The 15,641-nt window shown below is 34.8% G+C and overlaps 1 protein-coding gene across 1 annotated transcript in view; it reads left to right on the top strand.

The window, feature by feature from the left end:
• The window catches only part of DNAH14 (dynein axonemal heavy chain 14), a gene marked incomplete at its 5' end in the record, with an annotated part of 509,245 nt that overhangs the window by 435,668 nt on the left and 57,936 nt on the right, over positions 1–15,641 (top strand). The window contains 3 exons of the mRNA XM_077129892.1: positions 10,055–10,211; positions 11,818–12,028; positions 14,752–14,854. Of these exons, the coding sequence (XP_076986007.1) occupies positions 10,055–10,211; positions 11,818–12,028; positions 14,752–14,854 (471 nt within the window). The remainder of the gene's footprint in view (positions 1–10,054; positions 10,212–11,817; positions 12,029–14,751; positions 14,855–15,641) is intronic.

Raw genomic sequence — 15,641 nt, 5'->3', positions numbered from 1 at the left:
GGTACATGAAGGCCGGCTAACTTTCTATCTGCCTAGATATTTTATTTTCCTAATATTCTTCTTTCATCTTCCCTTATTTTTTAAAATGTATTTTTTCCATACGTTTTTGTTAGTACTATATATTTTTATTTTTGTATATATTTTATGTTTATATTGATTTTAATTTTTCTTATTTTGTATATTATTTTTTATTATTCTATTTAATTTCATTTATTTCCATATGATTATTTTTTTTTAATTTTCTTTCCCTTTGGTGGGCACAATTCTGATTTCACTGCCAATATATCTTGGGGTGTCTCCTTCTGACTCTGGGTCTTACTTATTTGAGGTGTGTTTTGTTGTTGTTTCATATTTTTATTATAGTCTTATTTTATTTTATTACAACTTTTTGGGCGGACGGGATGCATGAGTGAGGACTCAAGCTGGGTCTCCCATGTGGTGGATGGCCATTCTACCATTGAAGTGCGTATCTTCTAATAGACCTTCAGACTGAATTATATTCCATACATGAGCTCCCAACCTTGGTTTTGCAGGGGCTAGCTAGCAAACCAAGTGCAAAAGAAAACTTTCAACACAAAACCAAGCAAATACAAAACATTAGACTAGTGAAGGAAACCAACTTGCAAAATAATCATATTAAGAAAAACAAATGCACTAATCAAAACAGAAAATCACAAAACACATGAAAATCTAAGCAGAAATAGTCCAGCCAAAAGACCAAATCCAAACTCCAGATAGGACACACAATATGGGACAACTACTCAATGATATTAAAAAAAAACAAAGGGTGTCAAGAAGACACTAGAAAAACTAAAGAATTTGAAACATTAAATAGAAAAATGGCAAAGCTCATAGAATTGAAAGATATAGTAGACCAAATTAGAAATATTAATTTGGTATTAATAAAATAGAGACAAGCAATAGCAGATTTGAAGAAACAGAAGACAGAATAAGTGAGCTAGAAGAACAGTTAAAATAGAGCACACCCAACAACAAATAGCAAGAAAGATGGAAAAATGCAACTGGATCTTAGGGATATAATAGACAAGAGGTAGTCAAATATAAGAATCATTGGTCACCCAGATGGAGAAAAGAAGAGTTAAGACCTGGGAAAATTAGCTGAAGATATAATCAGAGAAAAGTTCCCAGCCCTTCTAAAAGACATAAATACACACATCAAAGAGGCCCAACAAACTCCAAGTAGAATAAATCTGAATAGGCTCCTACTCCAAGACACATACTGACAAGCTGTCAACTGTTGAAGCGAAACATAAAGTCCTAAATGCAGCATGAGAAAAGCAATCTACTACATACAAGGGAAAACACATAAGACTGACTTTGGACTGCTCAACAGGCACCATGGAAGCAAGAAAGCAGTGGTATGATATATTAAAGATCCTGAACAAGAAAGACTTTTAGCCAAGAATTCTTGACCCAGCCAAATTATCCTTCAAAATTTGAAGTAGAGATTAAAATCTTCAGGGACCAACAAAGAGTGAAATAGCTAGTCAACAAGAGAACTGTCCTATAAGAGAGAGTAAAGGGAGTCCTATGTGCTAAAAAAAAAAAAAAAAAAAAAAAAAAAAAAAAGGAGAGAGAGGTCTGGAGGAGAGCACAGAATTGAAGAACACAAGAAAAGGTAATTTAAAGGATAAAAAGAGAAAAGGAAGAGAATATGTAGATCTGAAAAGTAAAAACTAAAAGATAAGATGGTAGAGTCAAGAACTGCTTTTACAGTAATTGCTTTGAATGTTAATGGACTAAACTCATGAATTAAAACATACAGACTGGCAGAATGGATTAAAAACCATGATCCATCTATATGCTATTTAAAAGAGACACGTCTTAGACCCAAGGACACAATTAGATTGAAAATGAAAGGATGTGAGTTGTAACCAAAAGAAAGCAGGAGTAACTATATTAATATCAGATAAAATTAACTTTAAATTTATAGACATCATAAGAGATAAAGAAGGACACTACATATTAATAAAAGGGGTAATTCACCAAGAAGAAATAACAATCATAAATGTTTATGTTCCTAATTAAGGAGCTCTAAAGTACATGAAGCAAACAGTGGCGAAACTGAAGGGAGCTGTAGATGTTTCAACAGTAATAGTGGGAAACTTCAATGCACCTCTTTCCACTGTACATAGGCAAAAAATCAACAAGGAAATAGAGAACCTAAATAATGAAATGAATGAATTAGAACTAATAGGTGTATAAAAGATCATTACACCCCAAAACATCAGGATATACATTCTTCTCTAGTGTATATAGAACCTTCTCCAGGATAGATGATATGCTGTGACACAAAACAGGTCTTTATAAATTTAAAAACATTTAAATTATTCAAAGCACTCTCTCTGATCACAATGGAATGAAGCTGGATATCAATAACCACCAAAGAATGAGAACTTTCACAAATATATGGAGATTAAATAACACACTCTTAAACAACCAATGGGTCAAAGAAGAAATTCCAAGAGAAATCAGTAGCTATCTGGAGACAAATGAAAATGAGAATACAACATATCAGAATTTATGGGATGTGGCAAAGGCTGTGCTGAGAGGAAAGTTTATTGCCCTAAATGCCTACATTAAAAAATTAAAAAAAAAGCAAAAATCGAGGACTTAACTGCTCACCTGGGAAACTTGAGAAAGAAGAGCAAAGTAACCCCACAGCAAATAGAAGAAGAGAAATAACAAAGATTAAAGCAGAGTTAAATGAATGGAGAACAAAAGAACAATAGAAAGAATAAAACCAAATGTTGGTTCTTTGAGAAAATCAATAAAATTGATGGGCCACTATCAAGACTTCAAGGAAAAAAAAAGAGAGGATGCATATAAACAAAATCAGAAATGAGAAGGGGTGCATTACCAGAGACCCTGAAGAAATAAAATAAATCATAAGACCATACTATGAACAACTATATGCCATCAAACAAAATAACTTAGATGAAATGGAAAAATTCCTAGAAAGACACAAATTACCTGTACTGACTCCAGAAGAAATAAAAGAGCTCAGCAATCCAATTACAAGTAAAGAGATTCAATGAGTTATCAAAAATCTCACAAAGAAAAGCCCAGGACTAGACAATTTCACAGTTGAATTTTATCAAACATTCCAAAAAGAACTAACACCAATCTTGCTCAAACTCTTGCAAAAAAATTGAGGAAAGAGTAATGTTACCTCACTCATTTTATGAAGCTAACATCACTCTAATACCATAACTGGATAAAGGCACAACAAAGAGGAAAATCACAGACCAATCTCCTTAATGGACATAGATGCCAAAACTCTTAAAATACTAGCAAATTGAATCAAATAACACATTAAAAGAATTATGCATCATGACTAAGTGGAGTTTATATCAGAAATGGCTCAGTACAATAAAATCCACCAACATAATACAGTACATTAACAAATCAAAAGGGAAAAATCACATAATCATATTGATTGAAGCTGAAAAAGCATTTGACATAATTAAACATCCTTTCCTGATAAAAACGTTTCAAAATTTAATAATTGAAGGAAACTTTCTTAATATCATAAAAGGCATATATGTAAAACCTGTAGGTAGCATCATACTTAATGGTGAAAGACTGAAAGACTTCCCCCTAAGATAGGGAATGAGACAAGGATGCCCATTGTCACCACTATTATTCAACATTGTACTAAAAATCCTAGCTGAAGCAATTAGGGGAAAGAAATAAAATGCATCCAAATAGGGAAGGAAGAAGTAAAACTTTCATTATTTGCAGATATCATGCTCTTATAATTAGAAAAGCCTGAGAAACCTACAACAAAGCTATGTGAGCTAATTAACAAATTCAGCAAAGTGGCAAGGTGCAAGATTATTGTACAAAATCAGCAATGTTTCTACACACAAGCAATGACTTATATGAGGAGATAATTAAGAAAAACATTCCAGTCAAAATTGTGACCAAAAGAATCAGGTATCTAGGAATAACCCTAACTAGGGATATCAAAGGCTTGTACACAGACATTTACAAAAAAAAATTGCTAAAAGAAATAAAAAATGACCTAAAGAGATGGAAAGGCATGACGTGCTCATGGATAGGAAGATTGAATGATGTTAAGATGTCAATTCTAATATTCAGCTTCCCCATTTAGAGAATTTCTGATATTCTCACAAGCAATGGGGACAACCAGATCAATAGGCTGAGCTCTCAATCTTGGGGTTCACCTCTATGAAACTTATCTCAAAAGATAGGCTAGGCCTACTTAAAATTAAGCCTAAGAGTCACCCTCAGAGAACCTCTTTTGTTGTTCAGATGTGACCTCTCTTTCTCTAAGCTGACATGGCAAGTGAACTCATTGCCCTCTTCCCCTATGTGGGACATGACTCCCAGGGGTGTAAATATCCTTGACAATGTGGGACAGAAATCCTGGGATGAGCCAGGCCCCAGCATAATCCTAGAACAGTGGATTAAAAACTGTGGTATATACATACAGTGCAATATGATGAAGAGTAAGATGAAATGATGTTCCCCAGCATAAAACAATGAGGATGAACCTTGAGGACATAATGATAAGGATTGAGAAAGCCAAAAAGGGGAAGACAGAAATGAGACAAAATCAAGTGTCAGTGGCTAAGAGATTTCAAACAGAGTCAAGAGGTTATCCTGGAGGTTATTGTTACGCATTATATAGATCTCCCCTTTTTAGTTTATGGTGTATTGGAGTGGCTAGAGAGAACTACCTGAAACTGTAGAGCTGTGTTCCAGTAGCCGTGTTTCTCAAAGATGATCATATAATGATATAGCTTTTACAATGTGACTGTGATTGTGAAAACCTTATGTCTGATGCTCCTTTTATTAAGGTATGAACAGATGAGTAAAAAATATGGATAAAAAATAAATAATAGGGGGAACAAAAGTTAAAATAAGCTGAGTAGATTGAAATATTAGTGGCCAATGAGAGGGAGGGGTAAGGGGTATGGTATGTGTGAGTTTTTTCCTTTTTTATTTCTTTTGCTGGAGTGATGCAAATGTTCAAATGATCACGGTGTTGAATGCACAATTATGTGATGATATTGTGAACCACTGATTGTACACCATGTATGGAATGTTTGTGTGCTAAGAATGTTTGTATGTTTGTTTGTTAAATTTTTAAAATAAAAAAAATTTTTTAAGGATATGCAAGGTAGTTCAGTGGTAGAACTTTCACCTGGTATGCGGGAAACCAGGTTTGATTCCTGGCCCAGGCACTTCCCAAACAAACAAGCAAACAAAGCAGCAAAAAACCAACCAAACAAGTGGTGCTGCAATAAAGGGGTACTCACATGGAAAAAGAATGAAATGTTACCCCCACCATACAGCATACAAGAGGTCAATTCTACCCAAACTGATCTAAAGATTCAATGAAATATCAATCAAAATCCAACAACTTATTTTGAAGACTTGGAAAAGCTGGTTATCAAATTTATTTGGAAGGGAAAGAGATCCTGAATATCTACAGATATCATAAAAAAGAAGAGTAAAGTGGAGAACTTCACTTCCTGACTTTAAAGCTTACTATAAAGCCACAGTGGTCAAAATAGCATGGTACTGGCACAAAGAGGTATTGACCAATGGAATAGAATTTGCAGAGTGCACAGATAGACCATCAAATTTATAGACAATTGATCTTTGATAAGGCTCCCAAATCCACTGAACTGGGACAGAATAGACTTTTCAATAAATGGGCATGTGAAAATTGGATATCAGTAGCCAAAAGAATGAAAAAGGACCCCTATCTTACATACTACACAAAAATTAATTAAAAATGGATTAAAGACCTAAATATAAGTGCCAATACCATAAAACTTCTAGAAGAAAATGCAGGGAAACATCTTCAAGATCTAGTTAATAGGAGATAGCTTCTTAAACTTTATACCTAAAGCACAAGCTGCAAAAGAAAATTAGACAAATGGGAACTCCTTAAAAAGATCAAAAGCTTCTGTGATGAAGAGGCAGTCTCCATATTAATGAAGAAAGATTAATGGTACAAAATATTTGGAAACCACATATCGGATAAAGGTTTGATATCCTATGTACATAAGAAATTATACAGCTCAACAACAAAAGAACAAGGAACCTAGTTATAAAATGGGTAGATTATTTGAAAAGACGCTTATCCAAAGAGCAAATACAAATGGCTAAAAAGCACATGAAGAAATGCTTATTTTCATTATCTATAAAGGAAATGCCAATTAAGATGACAAATGAGTTTATCACCTCACACCTATAAGAATGGCTGCTTTTAGACAACTATATTGCTGAAGAGGATGTGGAGAAGTAGGAACCCTTATTTACTATTGTTGGGAATATGTAATGGTACAGTCACGGTTGTAGACAGTTTGTTGATTCCTCAGAAAACTAAATATTGAGTTGCCTTATGACCCAGTAATAGCAATACTTGGTATATACCCAGAAGAGCTGAGGACAGTGACAAAAGCACACATTGCACACCAACGTTCATAGGAACACTATTCACAATTGCTAAAAAAATGGAAACAATCCAAGTACCCATCAACAGAACAGTGGATTAAAAACTGTGGTATATACATACAATGGAATATTATGCAGCAGTAAGATGAAACGATGTCCTGTAGCATATGACAACATGGGTGAACCTTGAGGACATAATGCTAAGTGAAATACATCAGACATGAAAGGACAGACACTGTATGATTTCACTTTTATGACTCTTGTAAAGGTAATCAAAAGAGGTTAAACTATAGAACATTTCAGACTTACATAGCAGACTTAGAGTTACACAAAAACTAGAGATGGAGGAAAAGCTACCCAAAGAGGTTGAATCTAAATGAAAGGGGATGAATAGAAGTGATGGTAACTAATTAGCAAGTCTATTAGTAACAGTGTCATACTGAAGGCAAATATGATTGAAAGGGGATGTTCAGTGCTATGTATCCCACAGGTTAAGTCTATAATTATTACTAAGTTCTCACATGAACTATTTCAATGGTTCAGTAGTGGACAAAGTTAATAGTAGAGGGATATAGGAGTATGGTAGTTTGGGTCAGGTGTCAACTTGGCCAAGTGATGGTGCCTGGTTCTGTTGCTGTGGACTTGAATCATTAGCATGTGAAATTCATCTATGGCTGATTACCTCTGCAGTCAGCTAAGGGAAGTGCCTTCCACAAAGAGTGATGTTTAATTTAATTAGCTGGGGGCTTAAAAGAGAGAGGTCAGAAGAGAACTCAATGCAGCACAGCCCAAGAAGCTCAGCATACCTCATCTCAGCACTCACAGCTCAGCCCAGATGTTTGGAGATGCAGAAAGGAATCACCGTGGGGAAGGCCATTGGAACTCAGAAGCCAGGAGAGAAGGCCAGCAGATATCACTGTGTGCCTTCCCATGTAAGAGAGAACCTCAGATAAAAATTAGCTGCCTTTCTTCTGAAGAACTATAAATTTTTAACTAAATAAATCCTCTTTTATTAAAAGCTAATCCATCTCTGGTGTGTTGCATTCTGGCAGCTTTGGCAGACCTAGAACAAGGGGGAAAACTAAAAATGCATACTATGGCCAGTAGTTAACAGGAAGTCATAAACAGTACCAAGCACTATCAGGGGCAAGTAACTGGGTTGGGGGAACAAGTGTTAAGGGGTAGTTTTGATGTTTTATGGTGTTGTGTTTGACAGTATTTTTATCATTATGGACCAATGAAAATTGTCTAAAATTGAGAGTGCCACTGATTGTACAACCAAACAAAGATACTGTAAGACATGGTTTGCTTATTTTAGACATTATCCATGATCCCCAATAGATAGAGGGAGCTGAAGGATGCAATGACTGAGAAGCACAATGTCGAACAGTGATGCATTTATATGATTGAATATGGTGTGGCTACAAAAAGGAAGGACATCAAGAGGCACACAATGAACTAAATAAACCTTGGAGACACTGTATTGTGCAAAATAAGCCAAAAATGAAAGAATAAATATGCTAAGGTCTCCCTCAGAAAATACTTATGAGAAAATGGGAGCCTAGATTGGGGGCCCTTATAGTAGCCATATTTGGTCTGAAGTTGTAAATATATTTCTAGATTCTGAGACACTGAGCTATATGTGCATCAGCTGATATTTCTCTGGAATGTTAAGTAGCTCTGTGACACCTAGGTTCCAGAAATGGAGCACTGCAGACCTGAAAGTTAACATAGCTATATATAACAATAGTTAAGTAACCAAAAAAGAGACCAGGCCTCAATTAGAATTTAAAACAAAGCAATCTGACTGAGTCTGAGGTAAAGGAGAATGCTGGGTAAAAGATGATGGTCTATGTACTCTAGACCTTCAGTTAGTATATTAGATCAAAGGCAGAGAGGTTTATTATGTCCCAGGTACCCTCTCAACCATTGGAGACTCCCAAGAATATAAGCCAAGCCCTGGATTTTGAGGCTTGCCCTTATGAAAGTTATTTCTGTATGGGGAGAAACCAGACTACACACAATGAGGCCTAAGAGTTGCTTCCTGGAAGCCTCTTTGTTGCTCAGATATGGCCTCTCTCTCTCTAGGCCCAACTCTGCAAGGAGGATAGTTGCCCTCCCCTCTATGTGGTATATGACATCCAGGGGTAAAAATCTCCATGACAACGTGCAGATGAGTCTGGCCCTGACACCATGGGATTGACAATGCCTTCCTGAACAAAATGGGAAAAAGAAGTTTAATATAATAAAGTATCAGTGGCCAAGAAGATCAAATGCAGTCAAGAAGCTATTCTGAAAACTGCTATTATGCAAGCTTCAGTTAGATAGTACTAATTGCTAAACCCAATTAACATCACTCCTGTTGACTCTAAGAATACCTAGAACTCGAACTGAGACTCTATAAAGGTTTCATGCACGAGGTTTGCCTTCCTGCAACATATCAGTCCCAGGGGTTTCCTAGGTCAGATAAACCCTGAAACTCAGAGGGACCAGCTTCGTCAGGATTGTCAATTAATTATATTCCCCTGTCACTCAGTGTGGACACTGCTTCTCAACATGAAAAAGTCAGAATAGGCACATTGCCCAAAGATTGCTACAGAAGCTTTATGATGTCATGGTACCCTGTGACTAATTCTGGGATCTCTTCTGTATTTACTTGTTGAAGTGTGCTTTGAAAATTATTGCTTTTTCTATCTTTATTTTGTATATATGTTATATTATACAAGAAAAAATGTTTTAAAAAAGTAACAGCAGAATTTGACAAAATGATTTAATGTATTATGCTAAACACATGAAATTACCAAGTTTTTTTTTATTTTTTACCTATAAAAATGAAATTTTCATATGTTTCAGCCTAGTATCTCAGTACAGACCCAAAGACACATACAGTTTTGTCTCTGCCTTAAATGATAGGTCCCTGAAACTGAAAATGCTTAGGACAGAATTCATGATAATTCTGTAAAGAAATAGCACATTGGTAATTTCTATAAAACAGTTTTCAAGGAAAAGTCTTTCCTCTGAAATTTTGCAGTGATTTTCAATAGCTCCTGACCCTCTCTCTACTTAACTCATGTATACTGTTTCCAAAATTGCTCTAGTGCATCTGGAGTTCCTTTCAGATCTGAACTCAGCTTGCTTAAACACAACAGATTGTGCTATTTGCCTTCAGGCACTTTTAGTGGAAGAACTAGTACTATTCCCATTGTGTTATCCTGGACATTTAAAACATCCCCATCACACACACACGCAACATTGAACTTCCTTGCTCCAGATATGCACAGCAGAGCAGGAAGAATCCAGGGGAGACATCTCTTTCTACAGTCTGATGTTTACAACCAAAGCAAGATCTCAGTCAGAGTTTGAAAGAGATAGAGGCACAAATTGGCCCCGGCATCCAGAAAGGGCAATGTGGGGATCGAGAGCAGTGGTGACCATTTCCCTGCCATGTACAGACACTGCCCCAAAACAATTAACACCAGAAAAGTCTGACTGAAAAGTTAAACAATGAGTACTTCTTAGTTTTATTTCATTTTATCATAGGGAATATTTTCCTGGGTGTTTTTTTAAATTACTTTATCATCCATGTTTTCTTTTTTAGGTAAAAATTCTTAGACCAGAATATTTAAAGAATTCAGTGTGTAAATTTGTCACTGAAAAAATGGGAAACACATATCTTCACACAACTGGAATGAGTTTGAAGGAACTATATCAAGAATCCAATGCCAGAATTCCTTTGATACTTATTCACTCTCATGGTAAGCTATTTGTGAATAGTTAAGTCCAAAGCTGAGAAGTGGGCTCTGTGTCAGGCTTAAAATATTTTCCTACTCATATGTAAACATTTCAGAAAAGAGACCAATTAAAACTTTAATATGTAAGTAACATTTTTAATATATTAAATTAATCTTTCTAAAAACTAAAAGAACAAAGAGGGATAAAACTTTCTATATTGACCAATAAGACAAAATTCATGAATGATAATTTTCTGTGCAGAAAATGCCTTCTACACACATATTATAGGTCTGAAATTTGAGATTATCCTTATGTTTATTAACTGGCTTTTACTTCCTATTTTTTTATTAGAGAAGTTGTAGGTTTATAGAAAAATCATGCATAAAACAGAGTTCCCAAATACCACCTTGCATTAGGTGTGGTATGTTTGTTATAGCTGTTGAAAAAACATTTTTATAATTGTGCTATTAACTATAGTCCATTGTTTACATTAAGGTTCACTGTGTTGTGACATATATATAGCCTAAAAATATCCCCTTTTAACCACATTGAAATATATAATTCAGAGCTATTAAGTACATACACAATGTTGTGCTACTTAGCATCACCACTCACTACCAGAATTTTTTCACCCAAACCTCCCAACAGTTTTGATTAGTACTGATATGTGAAAAATATATACATTTGAAATAAACTATCAGAGGGTGGTACAATGGTGGCTCAGTGGCAGAATTCTTGCCTGCTGTGCCAGAGACGTGGGTTCAATTCCTGGAGCATGCCTATGCCAAAACAAAACGAAAGATAAACTATCAGAAATTGATGCTGCAGATTTACTCCTTGAATTCCTCAAAACTCCAAAAGATGCCTTCTTCATTTTCTTATCTTCGCTCTTCAGACCCTAGGAAAAACTTTCTTCATTATCTCCTGTTCTTAATAATCTCCAAATCAAATTTGTCTTCATGACTGATCATTGTTCAATGAGTCAGTTAGGCAGAGAGACATTGGCTAGAGTACTTCCACCTGGAGGCTTTCTCACCTGGAATTTGTTTTCCCATGTATATCTCTCATAGTAGGTACTGTCCACTTCTTGAAGACTTAGCCTAAGTTGGCAGCTAGGGCTCTAGCTATCACATCCATGTTGTATACAGAGTAGGAGAAATGAAGAAGAGCACACCTCTTCCTTTTAAGAAGACATCTCACACTTTTGCTAACAAACTTTTGCTGCAAAAACTCATCTACAGAACTTAGATGTCTGTACCTAGATGCAAAAGGGGCTAAAAATGTAGTATTTAAGCTAGGCACACAGCATCTCAAATAACATTGAGATCTTAAATAACATCAGCTACAGAGGAGGTAGGGGCAAGTAGATGTTGTATTAGACAACCAGCAGTTGCTGCTGTAGGTAAATATTATCCTATTATCTTCCCCATGGGTTAGGAAACCAAGGTCACTCAGCTAGTAAATGGCAGATCCAAGATTTGAACTCCTGACTGTCCAATTTCAAAGCCTGTAATCTTTTCCTTTCCCTCCACCTTCTCACATCACCACTCAATAAATGCCCAATTGTGTCTTTTAAGAGGAAATTAAATGAGTTCACAGTTTTATATACCTCTCCATATTGTTACGCAGGGAATGACCCCACCAGTCTTCTACGGAGATTTGCACAAGAGTTAAAAGGAACATTGAATCATCTGACCATGATTTCTTTGGGTCGTGACCAGGCAGCTAAAGCAGAAGATCTCATTGTTAAGGCCCTAATCAAAAAAGAACAATGGGTCTTTCTCCAAAACTGCCACCTTGCAGCAACATTTATGGCAAGACTTTGCACTATTATAGAATCGTAAGACTTTTACATTTATTTGTAGGGAATCAGATTAATTATCAAAACTGTGAAGTAAAACTGGAAATGGCAACATATCCTGTGTTTATAACAATGATAAAATAATGTGTTAGACTACTAGGAAGCAACTTAAGCTATCTTATATGGGTTATTTTTTAAAGAACTTGAAACTAATCTAAGAATGCATCTGTTTTTATTAGGAACCTAATAAATAATCAGAGCATTCTTTATCTTGTATGTCACTTATTTTCAAACTCTCTCAAAAGTTTTGCATGAATGCACACATGTGTATATAGATATACAGATCAACAACATAGTTTTTAATATTCTGTATGCTCCCCAACAGTGAAGTACAATACCTCATAGCCATACTTCCAATGATGATTTATTTTACGGCCTATTTTGGTACCTATTCTGATTTTCTCTGGCTTAACCTACATTGCTAGGCCCTTCTTCCAAAAGCACTCATTTTGCCATCCCTAGACAGAAATTTCTATAGGTTCAGCCTTCTTGTTTTCAGAGGAAATATTTGAAAGTTGATTGTCATAACTTTGGGTGGGAAATTGTCAATGTGTTGAATTAATAGTGTTTTAACAGACTATGTTCTATTGTGGGGGTTTTTTTCCAGCCTTTCATTTCTGCCTGCTTTACTTTGGCCAATATTGTATTGTAAAAGTGTGTTTAAATGAGGATCTTTTCTTCTTCATGCTATTATTTTTATGCTGCAAGCATACACAGGGAAACTATAAGGCCAAAATTGCAATGTCCTGACTTAAATTTCTAACACCTTTGCTAGTACTGTTCGTGCTCTTCTCAGACTGTTATTCTTTTGTCGGTTTAAAAACTATTTCTTTAATAATTTCTCTTTTCCACATTTATTTCATCACTTAAAAGTTGAGAGTAAGAAGATGAAGACTACTAAGCTATAGGATTTCAATAGATAAAAACTTTGGAAGATGACAAAACAATTTCTAGCAGGACTTTCATCCATTATACATTCAACTAACATATAGAGAGCACCTGTTATTTGCCAAGTATTTTTCAGAGTGTATTAAGGTGGAGAGAGAGATCCAATTGATAAACAAGGGAATGGCAGATAGAAATATGTCAAAAAATAAAGTAATTTACAGAAATGTCCTAAAGGATAGAATTTCAAAGGTTTAATAAGAGCGATTAAAGATATATAAAAAGAAATAATCAGAGCATGATAAAAAGAAGTTCATATTTCCTTATCAAAATAAACCTTTAGAGATTCAGGACTATCATCCCAGCAGCCCACAGTGGAAAAGAAAAATGTGGAGGAAAATTCTTATATTTAAGAATTAAGGAAATATATTTGAAATATTTTACAAAAAAGAAAAATTACAGGCTACGAACAGTAGGTACAGTACAATATTTTTATTTTTAAAATGAGAGAGCAATTCAGAAAGAAGAAAAAAAGAGAAAAGTACACTTTTGCCTACTTATTGAAGTTATAGGAGATTTTTTGTTTTTCTGTTTCATTTTATTTTTTTGCTTTTGTTGTTTGTTTTAATAATTTCAGACTTGCAGAAAAGTACAAAAACCCTCCTATAACCTTCATCCTCATTTGCCAATTATTAGAATTTGCACTATCATTTCTCTCTCATATATATACATACATATATATTAATTTCATTTCTGAATCATTTGAAAACAAATTGTAGACATGATGTCCCTAATACTTCTGTGTGCATTATTTATTATCTAATCAACAAAATTTATTCATATTTAGCCAATTGTCCCAATAATATCTTTTATTGCAAAAAAGAGAGAGAGAGAGAGAGAGATAATTCTGGTCCAAACTACAATTCAGAATTTCTCATTGCAATCAGTAGATCAGTGGTCATGGCTCTTAAAATCCTTCAGTTTGGAATAGTTCCTTAGTCTGTTTTTCATACTTGACACTTTTAAAAGTACAAGCCAGTTATTTTGTCAAATGTCCTTTCATTTGGGTTTGCCTGATATTTTCTCATGGTTAGGTTAAGGTGATGCATTATTGCAAGAATACCACAGAATTGATGTTGTATTCTTCTTAATACATCATATCTAGAGGCACACGTCACCCATTACTGGTGATATTAACTTTGATCATAATATTAAAGTTCCAGGTTTTGCACCATAAAATTTCTATTTTTTCCCATTAGCAGTTAATAAGTAATTTGGAGGGAGGTATTTTCCAACCATGTATATATCTCAGATTTTCACACTCTAGTTTTAATATCCTTTGATAATTTTTGACTGAATTATTTCTATATGTAGCTTTCCAACTCCACAATTTCATCTACTTTTATAAAATGATGTTCTACTATTAGGAAGAGCTTTTCCTTCTCTCCCATTTATTTATTTATATCAGTATGGATTTATGGATTCCTATTTTATTCTCTTGTCATTGATTTTGATCCTCAATTGACCCAGATTTGACCAGTGAAATTTTTCAATTTGTCCTTAATTTGTAATTTTTTCCAGGTTTTTGAGATGAGCATAAATTGGTTTTGTACTTAAGGGAAGGAAAGCTACTTTTTTAAAATGATAATTGATGGGTCAGTTTTGTGCAACATAAAAGTTGCTATGGTAGTAAAATAAGATCCTTAATTATTGAAGTGATTTGTAAGATCACTTCAAATGCTGAAATACTAGGATTCTAAAAATACGTCTGTTTAAATTTTTCACATTAAAATATTTATAAACTTTTTATTTTGCAGATTTGATCACACAGATATGACAACAGACCCTGAATTTAGGCTATGGTTAAGCTCAGAACCAGATAGCTCTTTCCCAATTTCTGTTCTTCAAAAGGGTTTAAAGGTAAGAACAAAATATAATGGATTTTAATACTGACTGAAGAATTGTTTGCATGTTAACCATCTTGCATTCATTATTCTGATTTAAGAAGAGAGTGATGATTCTGGTATGCTAAATTTCTGCTCTGTGCTCAACCCTTGAATGAGGATCTCCTCTCCTGTGTACTTTCCTGACCATTTGCTCACATTCTAAGGGTGATAGACCCAGAAAAGTTTGTTTTCCATCTCCTGGAACCAGCCCTATACTGGGGACCAGGAAGGATGTTGAAGATATAGATCCCTGCTTTCAACTAATTAACAATTTGATGCTAGGTTTCCAATTGTTATAAAACAATATACAGTTTTCCCTTCAATTCTCTAGCTTTTTCCTGTTCCTGCACCCTTTCACCATTTCACAGTTCTTTAATTTTCTGGAGAGGGTATAGCTGAAAGTAGGTTGAAACTATTGACTAAAAATCTCTAATTTAGTATGAGCTATAGCTTCTACTCATATCCACCATTGAGGATAAATAAATACTAAGACAGTCAATTCGGTTAAACTAAGATCCAGTTGACCAAAACATTGTCTTAATAACAGGAAAAATTGGTCAATGGCACAGGCATAATGCTGTGCCCAGACATATGAGCATAAACACTCCAACTTTAACAGAATTGGGAATGGGTAGAGATTGAGGAAATTTCCTGGTAGAGTACCAGTCCAGCCTGAGAATAAAAATTCATTTTGGGGAGACAAAGCAACTTTCCCCCTTCACATGGCTCTTCACCTCTTCCCAGTCTCCTATATATATTTA

The sequence above is a fragment of the Tamandua tetradactyla genome, chromosome 2 (assembly GCF_023851605.1).
Source record: "Tamandua tetradactyla isolate mTamTet1 chromosome 2, mTamTet1.pri, whole genome shotgun sequence".
Classification (NCBI taxonomy): Eukaryota; Metazoa; Chordata; class Mammalia; order Pilosa; family Myrmecophagidae; genus Tamandua; species Tamandua tetradactyla.
Note: the sequence above shows the minus strand (reverse complement) of the source record. Positions and strands in the feature narration are given on the sequence as shown.